Source organism: Microcaecilia unicolor, chromosome 7 (assembly GCF_901765095.1).
Source record: "Microcaecilia unicolor chromosome 7, aMicUni1.1, whole genome shotgun sequence".
NCBI classification, from domain to species: Eukaryota; Metazoa; Chordata; class Amphibia; order Gymnophiona; family Siphonopidae; genus Microcaecilia; species Microcaecilia unicolor.
The window spans coordinates 110,875,361-110,900,618 of NC_044037.1; the positions used below are offsets into that span (position 1 = coordinate 110,875,361).

The window sequence follows — 25,258 nt, forward strand, 5'->3', positions numbered from 1 at the left end:
TTATCAAAAAAGATTTTTTTCGTGTGTGAGATGTCTTAGATGAGTGAGAATTCTCTGGAGCAGGACCATTTTAAGATGGTAGTAGTCCAAGCTTTAATTGTTAGTTAGTTGACTACTGCTATTTGTTATTTGCAGGCTGCTGAAATAGAATCATGAAAATGCAGATTTTGTAGAATGCAGCTTTGAGATTAATATACTCAGCTGGTAAGTTTGATAGGGTAACACCATTGATGGTAAAAGCACATTGGTTGCCTGTACAAGTACTTGTTGTCTTTAAAGTCTATACTATGGTTTTTAAAATTTTATATGGTCAAGCTCATAAGAACATAGCGTTGCCATACTGGGACAGACAAAGGTCCATAAAGCCTAGCATCCTGTTTCCAACAGTGGCCAATCCAGGTTACAAATACCTGGCAAGATCCCAAAACAGTACAATACATTTTATGCGCTTATCCTAGAAATAAGAACAAAAACATGGAGAAGAGGGTGAAAGAAAATGGAAAATATATACCAATATAAGAGGAAAATCAGGAGCCTAAAATCTATATTTGATCCAATTTACCTAAATCACTACAGGCTTGTCTTAGAGTCCACAGAACACTACACATCTTTATCTGTAAGAAACTGATAAATCCAAGAAAATATACTTGAACCTTTGGTATAATGGCAAGCATTTGGATCGGAATTTTAAAAAAGAAGTTGGCTTTAACTGACTATATTTTCTCTTGCAAGCTTTTTATTTTATTTTAAAATTTTATTATCAGCACAATCTAGATTTTGTGGCATACATAATAAAATACTTAAAACTAACAAAACAGCCAACTCAGTATGCTTCAAAAATAAAATCTCTATATAATAAAAATATAAAACGCCATCACATATAATTGACTCGGCTATTGCCAAAGGTCTGCTGAAACAGAAATGTCTTTAGGTCTTTTCTTAGTTTTCAAGATTTCTAATTGTTCTTAGACATTGGTGGTTTTTTCCCATAATTTCAGGCCTGCAATATAAAAAATAGAGGATCTATATTCTTCCCATCTGACGGTACAAAAAGATAGAATGTCTAGCAGATCTTTAATGGCAGATCTCAAAGTTTGGGGAACTTGCCGGGAACACATTTTTGGCCACAAAAAAATAAATGACACTCTCTCAAAATAACACCTCAAAATCTTAATCTTGTCTAATTCACTGAAAACATGGAAGTAGGATAACTCTCACAGAAGTATCTTTAAACAATAACTGTAAACATGTTGACAGCTCAAGGTTATCAGGTGAAGCTAAAATATTATGGGCCTTCTGTCACAGGAAAATTTTAAACTGCATGATTATACTTCTCAGAGAATAAGCAGGCCGTTGTATTCTCACATGTGGGTGATGTCATCTAATGGATCCTAGTGCAGACGCTGACTTGCGAGTTGCAGAAATTTCTGGCAGCATCCCACCACACATGCACAAGTGCCTTCCCACCTGAAGCACAAGCTCTGGTCTCTCAGTCTTCGTTTTTACGCAGAAGTGGGAAGATGCGTCTCTGTGTTCTCAGTGTGTGTCTTTTTGTAAATTTCACAGTGCCTTCCCACTTAGTTCTTTTTGCTTCTCATGTTAAGTATTTTATTGTTACTTTCCTCTTTTCTTCAAATTCCTTTTATTTTTCATAGTTTTTGTAGCCCTTCACGTTTCCTTTCATTTTCACGCCTGCTAGGCTCGTTTTAGGCCAGAGCACTGACCTCAGTTTAGCCTCTGTCTCTTTTTTGTTTCAAAATTGAGGAGTTTAATTTGTCTGCAGTTCTTTTTTCAGTGGCCTCAGAAGACCCCCAGTGGCTTCAAGAGGTGCACCTAATTTAAGCAGGTGATTTTTGTAACAGTCCCGCACTCATCGTGCAGTGGGTAACTTGGGCCTAACCATGAGCCTAACTCTTGTTCTCTCTGTTTAAAAATACAGTTGAGAACACAGACGGCGTGGCAGGCTCAACAAGAGAAAAATGTTGGTTCCTCGAAGACCAGTGCATCGACATCGGCACAGGAAACATCAACCTCGATGGTTGCGAAGGCTTCTGCATCCACTGGGAATGTACCAGCATTGAGAAGGTCTCCACCTGTCTCGACATTAGGTACTAAGAATTGGCCCCAGGACCAGTCAGCATGGGTCTGATACCAGGAGCTCGTATAGATTCGATGTCCTCCTCATTGGCACCGAAGAACCGCGATGCTGAGCATCAGGAGAAGTCTAAGAAGCACAAGCATCTGTCCTCCTTGACACACTGTGCTGGGAGCACCTGGGCATTGGCATCCCTGATACCTGAGAAGGGCCCTGAGAAGAAGAGGTACTGGTGCGCAAGCTTCATAGCAGCCTGGTCCTCACTTCCAGTTTGACACCAACCACTTCTCAGGTTACGACCTTACCAGTTCCCTGCCTTTGCTGATGCCTTCCTTCAATGAGCAGTTCCAAGCCATTCTCAGGGAGAAGCTGTAGGAGATGCTGCAGCAGCAGGCTGCTCAGGCATCAAGGGCACTTGTGCCAGCAGCGGGTAAACCCCCAACTTCACCCTGAGACTCAAATGTCTGTGCAGACATCTTTGACACCAGCATCTCGAAGGGTGTCAACCTCAACACATACAGTACCACTCTTGACGTCGGGGGAGGAAACTTCCCTGGGGATGGAGACTAGGACCGTACCTCGGCACTGTTCAGGTTGAGGACAGGGTCCCTCTGAGCCAAGGTAGCCACAGACTCACCCAGTCTGCTCCGAGTATGGGAAGAATCTGATTGAGACTGCTCATGGGACTTGGTGGAGGAGCCGCATTATTTCTCAGAGAAGGAGAATCATATGGTATTCCCTGTGATCCCGCTCCACCACGTAAATCTCCACCTAAGAGACTCTGTTTCACCAGATTTGTCAAGGAGATGGCTTTGGCCATACCATTTAATTTATAAACGGAAGAAGAGCCCAGGGCAAAGATGTTGGCTGTCCTGGACTCTGAGTCTTTGCCTAAGGAAGGGGTCATGGTACCATTGCACCCTGTCATTAGGGATACACTGACAAGGAACTGTGAATCTCTTCTCTCAGTGCAGGTGGCACCAAAGATGGAAGATACGCAGTATCATATCCAAAAGGCTCCTGTATTTGAGAGGACCCAGTTGTCGCACCACTCTGTGATGGTCGAATCTGCCCTCAGTGAGCTAGGAGTTCCAGGACTCATGCTTTGGCACCCCCAGATAGGGAGGCCAGGACCTGGAAAGTTGTGTTTCTGGTGGCGGTCACTTCAGCTCGCAGGGTCAGTGAGCTTCAACCCTAGCAGCTGATCCACCCTACACTAAATTTCATCACAACAGAGTAGTTCTCCGCACACCCCTAAGTTCTTTCCTAAGGTAGTGTCGGAGTTCCATCCTAATCAATCGTTCTGCCAACATTTTTTCCAAAACCTCATGCCTTTCCTGGCGAGAGTGTATGTAGTAACGTACTTTGGACTACAAAAGAGCCTTAGCCTTCTATCTGGAGCAGACTAAAGTCCATAGTCCACCCAGCTTTTTGTTTCTTTTGACCCAACAGGATGGGGGGGGGGGGGCTAGCCATCATCAAATGAACAATTTCAAATTGGCTAGCAGATTGCACCTCCTTTACTTATGACTAGACTGCTCTGACTCTAGAGGGTGGTGTCAAGGTTCATAATGTCATAGCCATGACTATGTCAGTAGCCTACTTGAGGTCAGCCTCCATAGAGGCTGCAACATGGTCATCGGTCCACATATTCACATTTCACTACTGCCTTGAGCAGGTTACCCGATGTGACAGCTGGTTCAGTCAGTTAAGTCCTGCAGAATTTGTTCAATGTCTAGAATCCAGCTCCACCCCCCTAGGTCCAGTTTTGTTCTGTTCCAGGCTGCACCTCCACAACTAGTACATAGGTCGATTGAGTACAGCCGTTGACATTTCAAGTCCCTCTTATCCTAGCATTGTTGTTTTCGATGAGCATGGTAGTTATGGATTCCCACATGTGTGAATACAATGGCCTGCTTGTCCTCAGAGAAAGCATAGTTAGTCATCTATAGCAGGTGTTCTCCAAGGAGAGTAGGCCAACAATTCTCACATACCCTGTCACTTCCCCTTTGGAGTTGCATTCTGTATCTTTGTACAATTACTAAGGGATTCAAGCTCGTGTGTCGGGTGGGAAGACACCAGTGCATGCGCAGTGGGACACTGCTAGAAATTTCTACAACTTGCTCCGCACCGGGCTTTGCTGCTGTCTTTGGAGAACATCTGCTACAGGTGACTTTGCTTTCTTTAGTAAATCCAATGGCGATAATAGCCGAGGTCGTTGTAAAGTACAAGATGTGAAGGTTCTTTAACCTAACAACATTTTTTATGGACAGACTGGCGATTAAGTTATCTTTGATATTAGCAATCCCAGTAGCCTGAATAGTCAGTGCCTGGGATTCCAACCTAGAGATTTGTGCCTCAGCCTGGCCAAGTCTCTTATTGTGATCATTTAGCTTTAACAGTAATCTTAGTGAAACCCTGAGTAAGTGCAAGTCAGTCTTTCAGATATGTAACAGGGACACTTCTCTAATGCATAAACCAGAGTCTTGAGTAGATATTACAGTAAGAGCTGACTACAGATATAGAGCCCTCAAGTGACTCATGAACGGTAGAACTGTGCCCAGAAGTAGACCACTCTTTCTGAACATTTACTGGTTCAGTAGTAGAAGGAGATGGAGGAATTATCTGAAGGGGAATTAAAGACATTCTAAATGACTGAACAGAGTCAGAAATCTATTGGTTGGAATATTACTTGGAGTACCTGGTAGCAACTATAATTTCTGTCCATTAGTCCACCAAATGGTCTTGTAGGTCCAAAGGAGATGGGCTTGCTTATCCTCCTGTTTCTTATTTTTACAAATCACACCCCACAAACTCCAGAGATCTTCCCAAAGTATCACCAAAGGAGCACTCCCCTTTGGTAGTACCCATTAAGACACATAGCATCCAGATTCCATGGGGAGGTTAGGATTAAATAGGAAGAATGAGAGTTTTTAGCCTTGAGAAAAGGCGGCTGAGGGGTGATATGATAGGGTCTACAAAATTTTGAGTGGGGTAGAGCGGACAGATGTGAAGCGTTTGTTTACGCTTTCTAACAATAATAGAACTAGGGGACACAAGATGAAATTAGAATGTGGTAGGTTTAAAACAAATTGGAGAAAGTTTTTCTTTAATCAGCGCGTGGTTAGACTCTGGAACTCATTGCCGGAGAAGGTAGTGACGGCAGCTGGCCTTGCTGAGTTTAAAGGGGGTCTGGACAGATTCCTGAAGGAAAAGTCCATTGATCGTTATTAAATTTTGGGATTTTGCCAGGTTCTTGGGGCCTGGATTGGCCGCTGTTGGAGACGGAGTGCTGGGCTTGATGGACCTTTGATCTTTTTCCCAGCGTGGCAGTGCTTATGTACTTATGTACTTTTCTAGTGATTTCTTCATGAAGGTGGTATCTAAGTCCAGAAGGCCTGGCCCACTCTAATCTCCTCTTCTGTTTTGACATTTGGGAGTGCTCTGATTGGGGTACCCAACTATTGCACAGTGTCTACAGGCACAAGTAACCTTTCTTTCCAGTTTGGCACATCTTTTAACATGATAAATATTTTTCTTGCATATATGCCATTTTCTGGCAACAGACAAGATTGAATCAGACATACAAATGGGTAATGTCATCCAGCATGCCAGGACGGAACAGTTCTCCCAGAGCTCAGAATTTGGTGTAAAGCTCTGAGCACGCATTGCCCTTATCACACATAGCAGTCTCAGTCTCAGGTTTTTATTCAGTTCTGCTGAATTGATACAAAAATAAAGCTCTCTCAATATGTTTGATGTTTTGGACATTGTTATTTTATTTATTTTTCACTTCTCTAAAAAAAAATTTACATTTTTTTCTGTCATATCCCTCTCGGTCTTGTGGCTTGGCCCTGCCCACAGTGCGATGGAAACATCCAGGGCTTCAGCTCTCACTCGGTTTGACTACCTTGCCTAGGTGCCAACCACAATTCAGTGTGATATCAGTAGTATATATTCATTCCTCCCTGGATAAGAGGGAATTATTTCTGCTCAGAGATTGGCTGACTCTGCCCTTATTATTAGTTCCCTTTCTTGAACTTGTGGCCCCTAAAGTCTAGTCACAAGAAAGCAAGACCCTCTGAGGATCACAGAGTAGAGAAGGATCTTGGAGGTTACCAGGCCTATAGCATCAGGTCAACCATTCTGCACGAATGAGTTGTTATCCCTTCTTACCAGCAGGTGGAGGTACAGAAAAGACTGAATTCTGCCAATGGCATCACCGGTAACAAGCTGTGGTGCCTCCTGGAAGATTCCAGTATTTTTCTCTACCTTCAGCAGGCGGTAGGTTGTTATTCGGTGCCCCTGGCCTAGCTCCCCAATTTGCTGGTCACAGCTGCACAATGTCCAGCAGGCAGTAGGTTGTTGTTCGGTGCCCCTGAGTCCCTGGCTTAGCTCCCCACTTTGCTGATCACAGCCGCACAGTGTGGTTGAGCCTAAGGGCTGCTCCTAGGCTTATGGATTTGTTCCGTGCCTAGTCAAGCGCAAAGTTTGGGTCCGCAGCCCCCAGTTCGCCCTTGATAGTTCTACTGGCTATGGCTTCAGGCTCGGTCCCCTGAGACCTTGCCTAGGGGTTGCGGGTCCCCATCCCCCATCTCTCCTTTCTCCGGCACCCCTGTGGGGTGGACTTCCCCCGGGCTCCTCTGCAACTCCAGGTTCCTTTTTTTTTTTGTGGAGCCTGTCAGCTCTTCCCTGTATAGGGAATAGAACTGTTTTTGCTACTTCTGCAGCTTTCAGAGCTTTGTTTAAATAATAAATAAATAAATAAAAGAGCAGCACAGAGCTTTAATTGGGGAAGTCTCTTTCTCTGGTGAGTGAGGGATTTCCCCAGTTAGCACCTTAGGAGAGCCCAGGGAATATTGGGTGTGCCTGGGACTTCAGTCTGAAGGAATTCCCCAAGGTTCAGCAGGCCCTCATGCTCCTTCCACACGGTTGAAAATGACAGATCCTGCAAGGGCCAATAGTTTAGCATGGCTGCCAGTTCGGAAATGGCCTGGGAAGGTGGGGAGGGCTCAGAGGCGTGGTTTGGTCCAGCTCTGCTTCTCCCTCTCCCAAGGCATCGGAACACGAGGTCCCGATGTCTCTTGCAGGAACTGTAACCATTTTGTCTTCACAGGTTTCTCCTGCATCTCTTTCTCTGAGTGAATTGAGGGAGAAGACAGGATTTTAACTGCCAATTTGGCCTGACAGAGCACCCATTTTAGCTGAAGGGGGGAAGGGCAGCACGTGTAAAATACTCACTGAGTGAAGGGCAGACAGGCTGAAATGATACACATTTACACATTATAAAAATAATTCATTAACCCTGCTTAGCTGCTGGCTCTGAAGGCCGCACATGGTGTGCCCATCTGCAAATGGGTCTGAGGACTGTGCACCAAGGGACCCAAGGTTAAATTCCACTTCAGCTGTTTCAAAGGGCATGAAGCTAACCAGGCAAACTTCTCCTAGTCAGCACTTTTGGGAAGCCTGGGAGCTGAAGGGGGAGCCTATGAGGAATACACCCAAACAGGGTGAAGAGGCAAAAGGGGTGGGGAGAACCACCCCTCCTCAGGACCATGAAATAGATGGAGTAGGCCATGCTCCGATGCACAAGGCTTTTGTCCCCATGATAATGGCAGAGTGGAAAGTTCCAGATGGCCCTCTTCTAGGCACCAGAGTGCTGGACCACCTTTATACCTTTGCTCCGGAAGAGGTGGCAGGTATTGGTCGTTCCCCAAACGGTGGCAGCAGTCACGAAGGCGGCCATATTCCCAGTTCAAGTGTGTTCTGCCCTCTAGGAGTACCATGATAAGAAGGCAGAGCAGCAGCTCCGCTTTGCTTTCTCAGTAGGGGCAGCCAGCATCTAGCCGGCTATCTTGTCTATTAGATTGTAAGCTCTTTGAGTAGGGACTGTCTTTCTTCTATGTATGTACAGCGCTGCGTACGCCTTGTAGCGCTATAGAAATGCTAAATAGTAGTAGTAGTAGTAGTGCCGTGCTGCAGTGGTTGCAGCAGCTCCCAGATTCACTGGAGGTGGCTTACTTGGAATCTGGCATTACTTTCTTGGAGGACATTCTTTATGATCTGGTCCGACTTGCTTCCTGCTCGGTGGCCACTTTGGTGCTGGGGTGCTGCTGGCTGTGACTCTGCCACTGGGAGGTGGATGCAGCCTCCAAGAAGTTGTTTAGCCAGTTACCCTTTAGGGAGTGCTTGCCTGTTCAGCGAGGACCTCAAGAAGTTGGTAAAGGCTATGGGGAAGCATGTCCTCAAATGACCACTGAAGGGTATTAAGGCATGACCCCCCCCCCCCCCCCACCTTTACTCTCCCAGTGGTCACTGACCCCCTCTCCACCCCCCAAAGATGTAAAAGAAATGGTACTTACCAGTCTTATATAACAGCTTCAGATGGTATGGCAGTCCTATTAGAGAATCAAGCAGTCCCTGGAGTAACTTAGTGATCAGTGCAGGCACGTAGAGGAGACCGAGGCCCATAAACCACTATAACTGGTACACTTGTGGTGGAAAGTGTGATCCTTCCAAAACCCACTAAAAAACCTATTGTTCCTACATATAGGTGATACTTGCAGGCATTTGGGCTATTGTAGTGGTGTGCAGTAGGTTTTTGGTGGGCTTTGGTGAGTTCACCATACAAGATAAGGGGTAACAGTGAGATGTGTACCTGGCACCTTTCATGTGAAATCCACTGCAGTGCCTCCTGGTGCCCTACTGCTCTGCTGGGATGTAGTGCAGCCAGTCTACTAGAATGCTGGCTCTTCTTACATCCCAGTGGCTTGATTTGTGCGTTTTCACTTGGATGGGTTTATTTTTTCCCCGAAAATGGTCCAAAAAGATAGACACACTGAGCATATCTAGCAAATGGACATTTAAAAAAAAAAATTTAAAAAGACTTTTCAGGTTTGAAATGGCAAAGTTTGCTACTGGATTTTAGACATCATATCGAAAATCTCTCTCCATGTCTTTTTTAATTGTCTAGGCCAAGTTTAATTTGCATGTCTTCATTAAAGATGTGAACCGAGTTGAGCAAGGATTTAGTTTTAACTTTTGATTTACTATACAGTTTTAGGTCATCCATATAAAGTAAATGGATTATTTTTTTACTTTGTTTTGAAAGTTGGTGCCCATAGTTAGTATGTTTGGTAGAGGAATCATTGCCAGTACAAATAGCAGGAGTGATAATGAGATGCCTGGAAATATCCCTTGTTTGATCTTGGCTTCACCCATTTATTAACCAGATTTGTTTTCCAGGAAGCCATTGATATTTTTAGAAATTCTCTGATGCTTTTAACTTACTCTAATAATTTATAAATATTTTGGGGGCAATGTTCCAACTGGGTGCCTCCATCAAGATGTCCTGAGGATGCACGGTAGCAGCCTATTCCATAATGACACCTTGGACCCAGGTGTCACAGTCGTAAGTCCTTGTGCCCAGACGGTGCACCGGGGCGAAAGACTTGTTCCTGCGCTCTGTAGGGCAGCCCCGAACAACCCCAAGACTTCACCTGTAAGACTGCCGTTCCCCGGAGGTTGAGCCCCCAGTGCAGGCAGCCGACAGGACTTCAGGATATGAACATGGCCAGACGGCAGTGAGCAACAGGCGATAGAGATCAGAGTTAAAGTAGCAAGCCAAGGCAGGAGAAACCAACAGAAGGGAGTCTGGGTAACCAGTAGTATTTCAGGTCACGAAGCGAGCAGGTAGTAATCGGAATTCTAGCAGAGGTCAGGTCAGGCAGAAAGTAGTCGGGATTCCAGCAGAGGTCAAGTCCAGAAGCAGGCGTAGTCAGGATTCCAGCAGAGTCAGGTCATGCAGCAAGCAAAGATTAGCGGGATTCCAGCAGAGGTCAGGTCAGGCAGCAAGCAAAGAGTAGTCTGGATTCCAAGCAGAGGTCAGGTCAGGCAGCAGCAGTCTGGATTCCGGCAGAGGTCAGGTCAGTCGGCAGGTAGAGAGTAGTCGGGATTCAGCAGAGGTCAGGTCAGGCAGCAAGTAGAGAGTAGACAAAGTCTCACAGTAACAGAGCCAGATCTACCAAAGTAGAAGCCGAAGCAATGAAGTGAAGCACAGCTGCGCCTAAAGTAGCCCCCACCATCAGGGACAAAAGGAATCAGCTGGCAGGGAAGATTCCTGATAGGCTAGCCAGCTGGAGGAGGCGGAGCCAGGTTGTAAGAGGCCAATCTGGGTGGCAGGAGGCGGAGCTAGGGGCTAGCCAGCTGGAGAAGGCGGAGCCAGGTTGTAAGCGGCCAATCTGGGTGGCAGGAGGTGGAGCTAGTGTTCCTGAGGTCCCTGGGCCCTGCGCCCGGAAGGAGAGGATCCAGACAATACTCGGAGCGCCGGCGCCGCCAAGATGGCCGGCGCTCCAACCTTTTGGAGCAGCGCTGGGTCAGAGTGCCGGTGCAGCCCCGATGGCCGACATTCACAGGCAGGGGCGAGGGATGCATTAGTAGGAGTGGCGTCCTTGGCCAAGATGGCTGCTGCTCCGCATCATGGAGGTGAGGAGCGAGCAGGGCACGCAGGTGAGGAGCGCGACAGTACCCTCCCCGGAAGCCCCCCTCTCTGGCCCGGTCCAGGTTTAGACGGGTAACAAGAGTGGAACTCTCGTACCAAGTCTGGTGCATGAAGTTTACCAGCGGGTTCCCAGGAATTGTCCTCTGGACTAAAATGCTTCCATGATAATAAGAGAAGAGTCTCCCTCTTTGAAACTTGGAATCCACAATTTCTTCCACCTCAACTCAGGGCCAGGGTTGGTATCGGTGATGCTATCCTTCTTGGGTCAGAATGCCATCGGACGTCACGAATGGTTTCAACAGTGACACGTAGAAAGCGTTGTGAATACGAAGATTCCTTAGTAGATTGTATACGATAAGTAACTGACCCCGCTCAAGATAGAATAGGGAAGGGACCAATGAACCGTGGAGCAAATTTCAAAGAAGGCAGCCGAAGTCTTATATACTTAGTACTGAGCCATACTTTCTGTCCTGGTTGAAAAACTGGTGCAACTCGCCTTCTTGATTGGCCACCTGAAATTAAATATGACCAAAACCGAGCTTCTCATTTCCCCCCCAAACCCACCTCCACGCTCCCCCCGTTTCTATTTCTGTTGATGGCTCTCTCATTCTCCCTGTCTCCTCAGTTCGAAACCTTGGGGTCATCTTTGACTCTTCTCTCTCCTTCTCTGCTCATATCCAGCAGATTGCCAAGACCTGTCGTTTCTTTCTTTACAACATCCGTAAAATCGCCCCTTTCTTTCCGAGCACTCTACCAAACCCTCATCCACACCCTTGTCACCTCTCGTTTAGACTACTGCAATCTGCTTCTTGCTGGCCTCCCACTTAGTCACCTCTCCCCTCTCCAGTCGGTTCAAAACTCTGCTGCCGTCTCATCTTCCGCCAGGGTCGCTTACTCATACTACCCCTCTCCTCAAGACCCTTCACTGGCTCCCTATCCGTTTTCGTATCCTGTTCAAACTTCTTCTACTAACCTATAAATGTATTCACTCTGCTGCTCCCCAGTATCTCTCCACACTCGTTCTTCCCTACAACCCCCTTCCCGTGCACTCCGCTCCATGGATAAATCCTTCTTATCTGTTCCCTTCTCCACTACTGCCAACTCCAGACTTCGCGCCTTCTGTCTCGCTGCACCCCTATGCCTGGAATAAACTTCCTGAGCCCCTACGTCTTGCCCCATCCTTGGCCACCTTAAATCTAGACTGAAAACCCACCTCTTTAACATTGCTTTTGACTCGTAACCACTTGTAACACTCGCCTCCACCTACCCTCCTCTCTTCCTTCCCGTCCACATTAATTGATTTGATTTGCTTACTTTATTATTTTTTTGTCTATTAGATTGTAAGCTCTTTGAGCAGGGACTGTCTTTCTTCTATGTTTGTGCAGCACTGCGTATGCCTTGTAGCGCTATAGAAATGCTAAATAGTAGTAGTAGTAGTAATACCTTGCTGCCGCTTGTTGCAGGTGTTGCTGAACCGCCCTCCAAGTCTCCTGGATGTTACAGAGGGTATGCTGGAGTTGAGGGACTGATTGATCTGTGGGAATTGGAGGAGGAAGGCTACGGGTGTTGGCCATAGATGGTGAAGAAGGGGGACATCTTGGAGGCAGAGTGAAGACTGTATTATAGGCAAACTGTGCCCAGGGAAGTAACAGGGACCAGTTGTCCTGACAGTCATTAGTGAAGGCTTGTAGAAAGGCCTGAGGTTTGGTTAGTTTGCTCCACCATTCTGTTGGTTTGCGGGTGGTAGGCGGAGGAGAAATGCGTAGTCACCCCAAGTACCGTGCACAGCGCTCAACAAAACTTAGAGGTGAATTGTGAACCTCGATCACTGACAATGCGGTCTGGTAGGCCATGTAGGCGGAATATGTGCTGGATGAAGTGGGAGGCTAGGGTAGCTTCTGATGGCAAGGTCTTCAGAGGAACGAAATGCGCCATACGAGAAAACCTGTCTACCACCACCCAGACAACGGTGTACCCTTGGGAGCAAGGGAGGTCAGTGATGAAATCATGGAGAGTTCTTGCCATGACTGAGAGGGAATCTGTAGGGGTTTCAAGTCCCCCCCATGGTCTTCCGACTGCAGATTTAGGTTCGCGCATAGGTCGGACAGGAGGAGACAAAGTGCAGGATATCCTGTGCCATACTGGGCCAATGGTAATGTCGAAAGATGAGGTGCAGGGTCTTGCAGAATCCAAAATGACCCGGCGAAAGCCAAGCAGTGACCCCATTGGAATACCTTTCTTCTGGATCGGAGAGGCATGAAAGTTCTCAGGGTGGTCACAGCTGCCAGGATGGGCGGTACACATGCTGGGTCTAACATGGATAAGGTTCTTCGAGGTCCTCGGATGTCCTCAAAAGCTCATGATAGGGCATCAGCCTGTATGTTTTTTTCTGCTGGGCAGAAGACCAACCAAAAGTGGAACCTGGCAAAGAAAAGTGTCCAGCATGCCTGCCGCGGGTTTAAACCGCTTGGCCTCCTGTAGATACAGGAGATTTTTATGATCTGTGATGACCGTGATTAGATGTAAGGCTCCCTCCAGCAAGTACCTCCACTCTTGGAAGGCGAGTTTCAAAGCAAGTAGTTCTCTGTCCCTGACGTATAATTCTGTTCCGCGGGGGGGAAATTTCTGGGAGAAAAAGAAACACGGGAGTTGCTTACCAGGGGACGTGACCTGGGATAACACCGCCCCAGCTCCCAGTGAAGACGCATCGACTTCAACAATAAAGGGTTTAGTAATATCCGGACTGTGAAGGATTAGGGCGACAGAAAGGCTTCTTCAAAGAGGTGAAGGCCTCGTAAGCTTTGGGAGGCCAATTCTTAACGTCCGCGCTCTTTCCTCGTAAGGCCAGTCAAGGGCATGGTGATCTGCGAGTAATGTGGAATGAATTGGCTGTAATAGCGAATCCTAAAAAAACGCTGCAGGGCCTTAAGTCCCTGGGGTACCGGCCATCCCGGATGGCTTGCAGTTTCCTGGGGTCCATCTGAAGTCCCTCAGGGAGATAATGTACCCCAGAAAGGGTATGACTCGCTGGTGGAACGCACATTTTTCCAACTTGGCAAACAGACACTGATTCCGTAACCGTTGAAGCACGGTACGGACGTGGAGGACGTGTTCTTACAGGGATGAGGAAAACATCAAGATGTGTCCAAGTAGACGATGACTGACGAGTATAGGAGGTCCTGCAGAATAAAATTAATAAATTCTTGAAAAACGCAGGGGCATTACAGAGTCCAAAAGGCATCACCATGGGTGTTGAAGGCAGTTTTCCATTCATCCCCCTGGCGGATGCGGATCAAGTTGTAAGCTCCCCGCAGGTCCAATTTAGTAAAAATTACTGCTCCTTGTAGATGATCAAAAGTTCAGGAATCAGTGGAAGAGGGTACCTTCAGTCCCCGGTAGTCGATACAAGGTCGGAGGGGACCCATCTTTCTTGAAGACAAAGAAAATCCTGCTCCTGCAGGGGACGGGATGGTCGAATAAACCCCTTTTGAAGATTTTCCTGGATGTAGGATCACATGGTCCCTGGTCTCTTCTCGAGAAAGCGTGTATATCCTGTCTCTAGGGGGAATCTTGCCCGGAAGCAGGTCAATTGGACAATCGAAAGGTCGATGCGGAGCAGCGTGTTGGCTTCTAGGGCGTTGAATACGTCCTAGAAATCCTGGTATTCTCTAAGGTAGCGAGGCTTTTGCAAGGTTGAAGGACTCCGGGGAGAGCCAAGATGTTCTTTCAGGGAGGCTCGACAGTCGCAAGACAGGAGGTGAAAACAGTGATCTCCCCAGACTACTGATCTCTCCATTGATCCCATCGATACTGGGTGAGTGACGGCGTAACTAGGGTAACCCCAGAATGAGCCGTATGGATAGCTTGGGGTATTATCAGGAGCTGAATCTCTTCTTAATGCAGGACCCCAACCTGCATCGATAACGGTGGAGTAATCTGTGTGATAGGTTGAGGTAGGGTCGATCCCTGGATGGAAGTTACCTGTAGAGCAGGCCGACAAGGCATCACAGGTTGTCCCAAGCGTCTAAGAGATTGGCACTAATGAAATTCCAACAGGACCGTCGTTTTGACACAGAATTCCTGCCAATGCAGGGTAACGGGAATGGTGATCAGATTATCAGGGAGGGGTGAGGACCGACCCAAGACCATCCCCCTCACAGGGCCTTGGTTCCGGCGTTTCCCGGCCGGTTGGCACATGAATTCACAAGTGAACGGCCTGTCCACAGTATAAACACAATCTATTACTTCGGCGATGGGCCCTTTCTGCCTCAGAAAGGCGCTGTCGTCCGATCACCATAGGTTCTTCGGAAGTTCCCCTCCGGGAGGGTGGAACACCCTGAGGCGCCGGAGGCCATGTTGGCCGAGAAGAGGACTGGTCTAGGAGGCAAATGTTGTGTGGCCCGCTCCTGTGATCTTTCTTGGAAGCGGACATCTATTCGTATGCAAAGGGTAATCAGGGCATCCAAGGTAGTTGGAAGGTCCCAGCCAGCCAGTTCGTCTTTGATCTGACCGTTCAGCCCTTGCCAGAAGATGGCAGGGAGGGCCTCTTGATTCCACCGAACCTCTGCGGCCAAGGTCCAGAAGCGATTGCAGATGGTACCAACGGAACGCTACCTTGCTGAATCCGCAGCAAGTCAGCCGCGGCAGAGGATGGCTTTCCCGGAACATCAAACACCATCCTAAATCGGTGGAGAAACTCCCCCCAGATCTGAGAGGAGGGGATCGCGTTGCTCCCAAAGAGGGGAGGCCCACACCAGGGCTGGTCCAGAGAGCAAAGAAATAATTAAGTGACCTTGATACTCTCGGACAGAAAAGACCCGGGTTGCATCTCGAAGAGCATCAGACGTTGATTCAGAAACTCTGACAAGCCGAGGGGGGTCCCGTCAAATCGAGGCGGCTCAGGAAGCCGCAACCCTGAGACAGGCAGAGATCGCGGAGCTGGGACGGCAGATTGCCGTTGGGCCTGGAGAGTAGCCATCTGAGTACAAACATCTTGTAGAGCTCCAGATAACCGCATCACGGAGGTGAGGAGCGAGAGGAGCAAGCAGGGCACGCAGGTGAGGAGCGCAACACCAGGTCCATTATAGCATACCATTGTAACCCAGTATCAATACATCTAACGTTTACATGCCCTCAGTTATAGCCGTAGACCTAGTGTAACTGCAGGCACATAAATGCTGTAACTATAGCATTCTGAGAGCCCCACCCATGCTTCACTCATGGGTATTCCCCCTTTGCATTTACATGCCAGGTATGCATGCCATTACAGAATAGTGTGTAGGTGCCCTGCTGGCATTCTCACAGGTATGTATACACTTGTAAGTACTAGTATTCTATACATTTAGATGCGTAAGGGTGCATAAATATAGGTGCTGAGGTTATTGGATTGCCCTTTTTGTGATTCAAATATAGGGAAATGAATCGCATGCCTCTTTGTAGTTGAGCCAAGCCCTGCAAAGATTTGTTTTCCTTCTTTTTGAGTTTTGAAAATCATCTTGTCAGTCAGCAAGTGTGGTTTTGTCCATCTTGAATTTTTGCAAATAACTTTTTTTCTGTTGGGGAAAGCAAATTTTCCTTCAATCAGGCATATATTAGTTAGTTTGAAAGTGGCAGATAGGCAGTTATGACCTTTAGTTATCAGGACCTGTGCCTTTCCCATTGTTTTTTCTGGATCAAAAAGGTATTTGTTGTCATCTGTTGTTTGCAGAATGATGTTAAACTGGGTTGGTAACCTGAGATGTAGGCTTGTCAGATGTTTTAGCCAGAATCCTTCTTTTCCAGGGGCACGCCAGTTTTTGACCTTTCTGTCTTGCTTTTGAACCATTTCAGTTGTTAACACATCTGTCCTTGTAACTTTGTTGAATCATGGTGCCTTTTGTTATGTTCTTGGAATTCTTCATTGTTTTCCCAAAATGGTGTTCCTGGAGGGCTTACAATACAAAATATGGGTGTTAAGGTGGTAGTTGTATCTGGAACCTTTTATGTGAAGTCCACTGCAGTACCCCCTAGGCTGCCCCACTGCTCTGCTGGGATGTGTATGTGGCCAGTCTACTAAGAGTGGTGGCACCCAGAAATTCCAATGGCTTGTTGTTAGGCGCATTTCTGTAGGAAGTTTTTTTCTTTTTCTTTTTTTTTTATGGTACCTAAAGAAAGACGCACTGAGCACAGAAACATCTAGAAGTGTTCTCCACTCAATTTTTAGATGTTTTTAGTAAAATGTCTCAAATTGGTCTTAGACGTCATATCGAAAATGCCCCTTCATGTGAATGAGTTGCTCCTTAACACAGAGACATTTACCTAAGAAATTGGAGCAAACCTGAGTTTGGAGTTACGCACTTGCCTGATTCAGTACTGGTTGCCCACAGAGAAAGCAACGTTGCTTATCTGTAACAGGTGTACTTTGTGGAGAGTAGGATTAATCAGTATACAATCCCTCCCACCTCCCTGAGAGTTGATTTGAACTTAACTGAAGAGACTGAGGGACTACTTCATGTAGGAGGAGCAATGCGTGCTCAGTTATTTCTACTAGTTCTGTACTCTGAGAGAGCTGTTCTATCTGAGCATCATCAGATGACATCACCTGATTAATTCTGCTTTTAAAAAATCCTTAAGAAGGATATTTTGCCAAAGCATATGTTTATGAATATCTGGGTAACTTTTTTGGCCAAAACTAGCTGACTAGTTTATATTGGTGGTCTGCTCCCTTCTTAGTATCTTAATAACTTTGAACAAGTATAGAATGCTGAGAGTGTGTGGACCCAATCTTGGGGAAATACAAATGAATGCAGTTTACTCAAGTTTGGTATCTAAACTTTTTTCCCTTTTTCTTTCTTGCAGAGCTTTTTATAAATATATCTTTTGGATATACACCTTATTGAGAGATCTGAAAGCTTTACCATCTTCTGAAGTTTGGATATCCTTATTCCAAATGTTCTCCTGGCACACTGTGGAATGAGGAGGCTGGCTGGTAAAGCTTACTGGTGGAACCCAGTCAGAAGACCTTATGGAAGATACAACCTCAGGCTCCACCCAACTTGAGAGCACAGAAACAATCCTCTGAGCAGTGGCCAGTGCCCCAATGCTTTGGTGACTACATGAGCTGGAGGAATGCGTGGAGACCCAGAAGGAGGAGCGACCATACAAATGTGAGCAGTGTGATCGTCGTTATAGGCACTCTGGCAGCCTAGTCAACCACCGCAAGATGCACCAGTTGGGCCTCTTTCCCTGCTTGATGTGCCAGAAGACGTTCTCTAATCTGCTGGCACTTAAAAACCACCTACGTATACACTCTGAGGAAAAGCGCTTCAAATGTAATGAGGGTTCCGCATATCCCGCCAGCTGGCTAGCCACCGATGGGCGGCCCATGGTGACACAGAGCACAGCTGTGCATCGCAGAATGAAGAAGAAGAAGACATATCCAATGGCTGTGACAGTCCTGATCCAGCACCTCCACTGCTAATGAACGGTAGCCTGCTGAGTAATCTAGAGAACTATATTGCTGAGTCAATGGTACCTGCTGACTTCTCTCAACTGGATTTCAAAGACTATGGAGAGCCTAAGCACTTTGATGAGACATTTATCCTAAGAAAAAATGACACTGTCATGACAGACAGACGACTTCCCACTGCCACCAGTGATGAAGAGCGCCGCTTCAAATGCCTTCAATGTGGGAAGGCCTACAAGCATGCTGGGAGTTTGGCAAATCACAGACAGAGCCATACTGTGGGCATCTACCAGTGTGCTGTCTGTTTTAAAGAGTTCTCCAATCTAATGGCTCTCAAGAACCACTGCCGAATTCATTCAGATCATAAACCTTATAAGTGCACACAGTGTGACATCTGTTTCAGGTTGCCCACTGAACTCAGAAACCACCAGAAACTTCATATTAAGGAGAAACCTTACATCTGTGGTGAAGGGTTCTCTACCAAGAAGGATGTCCAAAAACACAAACTGTTACATATTCAGAACTTGGCAGAAGGAGAGACCTGCTGTCCAAGGTCATCAGAATGTTCAGAGAACATTAGCTCTGAAGAAGAACTTACTGAAATGTCCGCCAAACCATACAATAACCAGCTACAGGAAATAGAAGGCAAAATTGGTATCCCAGAAGGTTTAGCTCCCCAGTGCAGCAATGGACTTGAGGAAGCTGCAGATTCCACTGGTAGCATTTCTGATTCACTACGTACTGAAGAAATGAGCAAACTATATAAGTTGGAGTCCTACCTATGTAGTGATCTGCAAAGTCCAAACGGTGAACTACCTCTTTTATATATTGACCGTGGAGACAATTTCCCAGTTGATGAAGGCCTAAATAACCATGCTTGCTTGGACAGAAAGAAAGATTGTATTCCCTTAGGGCAGTCTAAAACTGGTTCAAACTCCAAGGTGTTAACTGACAGCAAGGAAGAGCCACAAGCCAATGGAGACATGGAATTGCGGCCATATAAATGTCAGGAATGTGGGAGAACCTATAGGCATGCTGGGAGCTTGATAAACCACAAAAAATCCCACCAAACAGGCGTGTACAGCTGTACTCTGTGCTCCAAGCAGCTCTTCAATCTCGCTGCACTGAAGAACCACCTCCGTGCCCACCTCAAGTCTAAGACTAAAGGGGGGACAGATGGTCATCATTATAACTCCCTCGACCTGCTGTCTGAATCATTGAAAGCTTCTGAAAGACCCTATGACTGTAGCATCAGTGGTGAGAGCTTTATCAGTGAAAGTGACTTGCAGCAGCATGAATCAGTTCATGAAGATACAGTTCTTTCACCCAGCCAGGATATCCTATGCCTTAAAACAACTCTCCTGGTGATCTTCTAGAGATTACTTGGAAACGTCTTGGGAGGGCAGTACTGAGACATCTGGTGTTAACGTTCAAAATCTCAGTTCTTCAGAGATTGAAGATATCAGGGATAACACGGAGGAACCAATATCTTCCATCAAACAGGAGCAGGTTTCTCCAGTTGAATTGGAGCCAGTACTTCCCATCAATCAGGAGCTGGTAGATTCCATTAAGCAGTGGTGTCCTGATGAAGATCCTAATGTAAGTATAAAGGATCTAGGCTTATGTAAGGATATTCAAAGCCCTTTGGCTGGCAGTTGTGCTTCAAAAAAGGAGTCCAGCTATGGAGATAACTTGTTACACCAAGATGGTGTAGACTTTCAGATCCAGCCCAAATTGGGAGACCATCAGACCTCTTCCACAGAAGGAGAAGGAGGCTTTCCAGAGCAAAGTGGGCAGGAAAGTCGGCCATACAAATGCAATCTGTGTGGGAGAACCTACAGGCATAGAGGGAGCTTAGTCAACCATAAGCACACACATCAGACTGGTATTTATCAGTGTTCCATCTGCCCCAAACAGTACTCCAATGTGATGGCACTGAGAAACCATGTACGCTTTCATCTGAGGTCCTCTGTGGGTAGGAGCAAGCCTGGTGATGGCAGTTCATCTTTTCAAGAGGTGGAAAAGTTGTATGGCTGTGTGTTTTGTAGTGATACTTTTGAAGACCCAGTAGATTGGCATGCGCACCAGATGGTGCATAATAGTGAAAAACAGCTGCTTGAATACCAAAATGACTCTGAGCTCCAGGAAAGCCCTGAAAGTGGTCCACTCAGGAAGCCCCAAGGATATCAGGCAAATGAAAATAACACAGCAAGGAACTTGGAGGTTTATCCAGAGACAACTGAGAATAACATCAAGGGAGAAGCCGAGTGCATCGATGACATGGACACCAATGAGAATAGCTGTAGGGACATAGCTGAAATGCCCTATATGTGTAGATGCTGTGAACAGAGTTTTCCTGATATTAGTAGCCTTCAGAATCATAGCCTCCTCCACAGCAGTGAGGTTTCTTCTCTACCTAATCAGAGTCCTGGAAATGAAAACATTGTTGGAAGTGTTGGAAATCCAAAACCTGAAAAAGATCAGATCCCAGAGAAAGATAAGGTTGCTGAAACCTTAGTACAGGCAAGAATTTCAGAACATCCAGAACATTTTGCGAAGAGAATGTATGAGTGTAGCACTTGTGGGAAATCATACAGGCATTCAGGAAGTTTGATTAACCATAAGCGGACTCACCAGACTGGGGATTACTGTTGTGGCATCTGTGCTAAGCAGTTCAACAATCTGGCTGCATTGAAAAATCACCTTCGAATTCATTTGAAGGCTAAGAGGAACGGTAGACTGGAAGACTGTGATAGCTCTTTACTGTCAATACCTGAATCAAGTCCTGGCCTGCACAGTGACCTAGTCTTCAGTTGTTCTAGTTGCAGTGACAGTTTTCTAGTGAAGTGGCATTCCAAAATCATCAGTCAGTACATATTGTCAAAGAATTTGTAGAGGGTGAGTGCAGTTTAATAGACCATAGCAACTCCCAGAGCAAAAATGTTAGGGATTCAGCCGAGGACTCTAATAAGCAAAATTCACAGGCCCTGTGCACTAGCAGTGCTCATCAGAGTTCAGGAAGTGAAAGCTATGACATCAATGTGCATGAATCAAGGAGTCCTAAGGGGAAGGATCAGTGCCTAACAGAGGGAGTAAGGGTTTTCAAAGGCAAAGCTGGCCCTCAGGATGACAGATACCAATTTGGAGAAAATAAGGCTTTGGAGCAAATTGAGAAGGGAGGGCATAATATTAACAGTGTGAGTGGTAGTCCTTCAGACGTAAGCAGCAATATCAACCAGACTAACTCAGAAGGCCAGGCAGAGCAGCCCCCAGATCAAGGTAGTAATGAACATCCCCTTTACAAGTGTGATCTATGTGGAAAGTCATATGGACATGCAGACAGTTTAATCAATCACAAGCATACACATCTAACTGGTATCTACCAATGTTCTTTCTGCCCAAAAGAGTTTAATAGTCTATTGGCCCTGAGAAGCCACTTTCAGACTCATAAAAGATCACAAATGGTCAGAAGTGTAGACAGTACTCAAGAAGAGATACAGCAGCTATCAAACTCTCAGTCAGAACAGCTTTATGACTGCAGCCTATGTGGCATGATATTTTATAAGAAGGTGGACTTCCAGCAGCATCAAGTGTCACATGGCATCTCCCACACATCCTGTGATTCTGAAGATGGCAAAAGACCCCAGCAAAGTCTAAAAGAGGAGAAAAATGAGGATGGTTCCACTGAAGACTTTACCTTCCACATGCATGCAGCAGAGAGGGAGCTTCTGGAGAGACTTGAGCATGAAATGGAGAGCCTCAGTCATGGTATTGACACTGATAGATCCTATAATGGTGGAACCAACATATCCCACATATGTGGCTATTGTGGAAAAACTTATGATGATCTTGAAAGTTTTAAAACCCATAATTTAACCCACAGTGATGATCATAATACTTCTGAGGTACAAAGTCCTCACCAGCCAGACACCAGCTTGGTGAATATAGATCTCCCTTCAGACTTCACTGATAGCGACACTCAGCCAGAGATTTTCCCCAAATCCAGCTTACTTACGGAAGAACCCAAAAATGATGAAACACCTGACAGTCGACCGTATGCTTGTAGCCAGTGTGGAAAAACATACAGGCATGGAGGAAGTCTAGTAAATCACAAGAAAACGCACCAGGTAGGTGATTACCAATGTGGGGGTTGTTCTAGGCAATACCCCAACCTTGCTGCCTACCGCAACCATTTGCGCCATCACCCCAAATGTAAGCAACAGGTGAGCCTACATGATGAAAGCAGAGTGTCACAGCACATTTCTGCTGAGAGTGCACAATCAGAAGGAAATGGTGATATACCTCAGTGCTCTACTGAAAAAGAAGGAACTCAGATGCACATTTCATGTAGTAATGTGGAAGACTTTAATTCTGGAGAGAGTGTAAAGGGCTGTTGCGGTACAGGTGCTTCTGTTGCAGAGACGTCCAGCAGTGTAAATCACAATGTTGAAAGAAGTTCAGTAGATATGAAAAGACAATTACCATTGCCAAGGCAGCCCTATAAAGATACCAATGTAAATATGGATTATTCAAGTGAGTTAGATAATTCAGAAGACCTACAGGACACCTCAAAACAAAAGCCTCTTATATGTGACTCTTGTGGAGAACTCTGTGATAATGCTACTCGGCTTGAAGACCACAAGTCTCTCCATTGTGCTGGAAGATCTAGAGATGGCAAGGACGGCTCAGACTCTGCAGTAAACCTTGGTCCTGAAATCAGTGAGCATGGGCTTCCAACCTGTATTGAATTCAGCCAACCCAATTACTTGAAAAATGGCACACAAGAAACAGAGGAGGATGACCTCCAACATCGGCCTTTCAAATGTGAGCTGTGTGATCGAACCTATAGGCATGCAGGGAGCCTTATCAACCATAAACAAACACACAAAACAGGACTGTTCCGCTGTTCAGTGTGTCAGAAATGGTTTTACAATCTAATGGCATTAAAGAACCACAACAGAATCCACTTTGAGACTAAACGATATAAATGTGCAGACTGTGGCAAGGCTTTCCGGTTGCAGAAGCAGCTGAGCACTCACCAGAAGATGCACAATGAAAGAGCCACTCTCTCCAGAAAATCACTTCGCCAGAGCAAGCAGCCAGTCAGAAAAACAAGATGTACTCCTGACCAAGAAATGCAAGTCCTCAATGGCGATGAACGTGCTCTTCCTTCTGAACGCAGAGGCCATGGTGTTGTAGGAAAGGTGGATAGCTCCTTCAGCAATAATAGACATATCAGTCACCCAAAGAAGCAACGTAATCCTGATGACCGGCCATACCAGTGTGAGCAATGTGGGCGCTCCTACCGGCATGCCAGCAGCCTTCAGAACCACAAAAAGAGCCACAAAACCGGCCACTATTGTTGTTCCATTTGTGATAAGACCTACTCCAACCTCATGGCTTTGAAGAACCACCAGCGCACCCACTTCGAGATCAAACGTTACCACTGTTCGGAGTGTGGCAAGGGTTTCAAATGGCAAAGGCAGTTGACCAAGCATCAGCTTTTCCATGCTGAGAAGAAATCTCATTTCTGTGGATTCTGTGGCAAGACACTTCATGGGAGGCTACTTTTTGAAAAGCACCAGCTAGAACATGAGGAAAACAAAGGTGCCAGTGTGCAAGGCTACATAGGCGACTTGACTGAGGGAACCACTGACAAAGTGGGTATTGGTAGTGAAAGGGCAAGAGTTGTTAAACGTCACTTCTCATCTTCCAGGAATGGCAACACTGCTAAAAATAACCACATCATCCACTCAGTGAAAACAGGTGATTCTAAACATAGCTGCCAGGATTGTAGACAAATGTTTAACAGTTATGAGGAACTGGACAGCCCTCCATGTTCATGTCATACCAATGAAGAATTCAATACAGATGTTCATCTAACCCACACATCAGCATGGTCCAACCAAAACAGTACCAATGACAGTTTCAACCAAAGGTGTGAAGAAGGACATAACAGCAACTCAGTTCATCAGGGAGTAGAGATTCGACCTTATCAATGCAACATCTGTGGGCGCACATACCGACATGCAGGCAGCCTGTTGAACCATAAGAACACACATAAGACAGGGATTTATAAATGCTCCATATGCTTGAAGCAGTTTTACAACCCTATGGCTATGAAGAATCATCTTCGCATTCATAATGCCATGAAAAGATTCTGGTGCCAAGACTGTGGCAAGGCTTTCCGGGCATCCAGGGAGCTTATTAGCCACCAGCGAGTTCATACTGGGGAGAGGCCCTTTTGTTGTCCAGTGTGCAACCGAGGCTTCAGCAGTAAGTTAAGTCTGAAGCAGCACCAGAAAACTCATAGCAATATCAAGAACAGTGACCAGCTTGGCAAGGTTGTAGAGAACAAGAAAAAAGATCCTCCAGGCAGGAACTCTTCCCTCAATGACTCAGTTGATGAAAAGATTGGTCAGGCTACTTATTCTGCTGATGACCCATTGAGTGATGACATTGCCACCCCTGAAGATGAGCGCCCTTACAAATGTAACCAGTGTGAAAGGACTTACCGCCATGCAGGAAGCCTATTGAACCACAAAAAGACACATAAGACTGGTGTGTACCAGTGCCCAACCTGCCACAAGGAGTTCTTCAACTTACTGGCACTGAAAAACCACCTACGTATTCACCTGGATCAGAACCGGTACAAATGCCCAGATTGTGGCAAAGCTTTCCGGGTCTCCAGTCGACTGGTCAGTCATAGGCGGATCCACACACAGGGTGGACCATTCCCCTGCCCCCTCTGCAGCAAGAAATTTCTGAGGAAGTCCAGCTTCCAACGTCACCAGCTACTTCATAATAACCAGGAGGTGAAGGGTTCATTGGATACTGTAGAGTCCTCAGACCTTGCAAATATTCAGGTTGAGGTCACCTGAAAGGAGGGGGTGGGGTTGGAATATATGACAGAGGACCAACATTTTATATGCTGCAAAAATAGTTCAAGGCACCAACAATGACCAACCAGAGAAGAAGGAATTGTGTCCACAGTTTGTGCTGTAAGCCAAATCTATTTGTAGATACCAATTTAAATTATGTGCAGAATAAAAAGAAATGAAATAAATAGTTGCACTGTTTAAAATTGAGGCTCTATGGACTGTGCTGTAGTTTGCCAGTGCACACACTCACCCTGTATGCATTAAACATTTGAAAGTAATTTTTTACATGTGAAATGGGACTTGATATACTGCCTTTCTGAGGTTTTTGCAACTACATT

The 25,258-nt window shown here is 46.1% G+C and overlaps 1 protein-coding gene across 1 annotated transcript; it reads left to right on the plus strand.

The window, feature by feature from the left end:
- The first annotated feature begins 2,139 nt into the window (after nucleotides 1-2,139).
- On the plus strand, nucleotides 2,140-25,258 carry LOC115475065 (zinc finger protein 646-like). The gene is given in 6 exon segments (XM_030210805.1): nucleotides 2,140-2,321; nucleotides 17,433-17,502; nucleotides 17,695-17,911; nucleotides 17,914-19,404; nucleotides 19,406-20,900; nucleotides 20,903-25,258. Coding segments are annotated over 6 exon segments (7,473 nt in total). The 3' UTR covers nucleotides 24,921-25,258.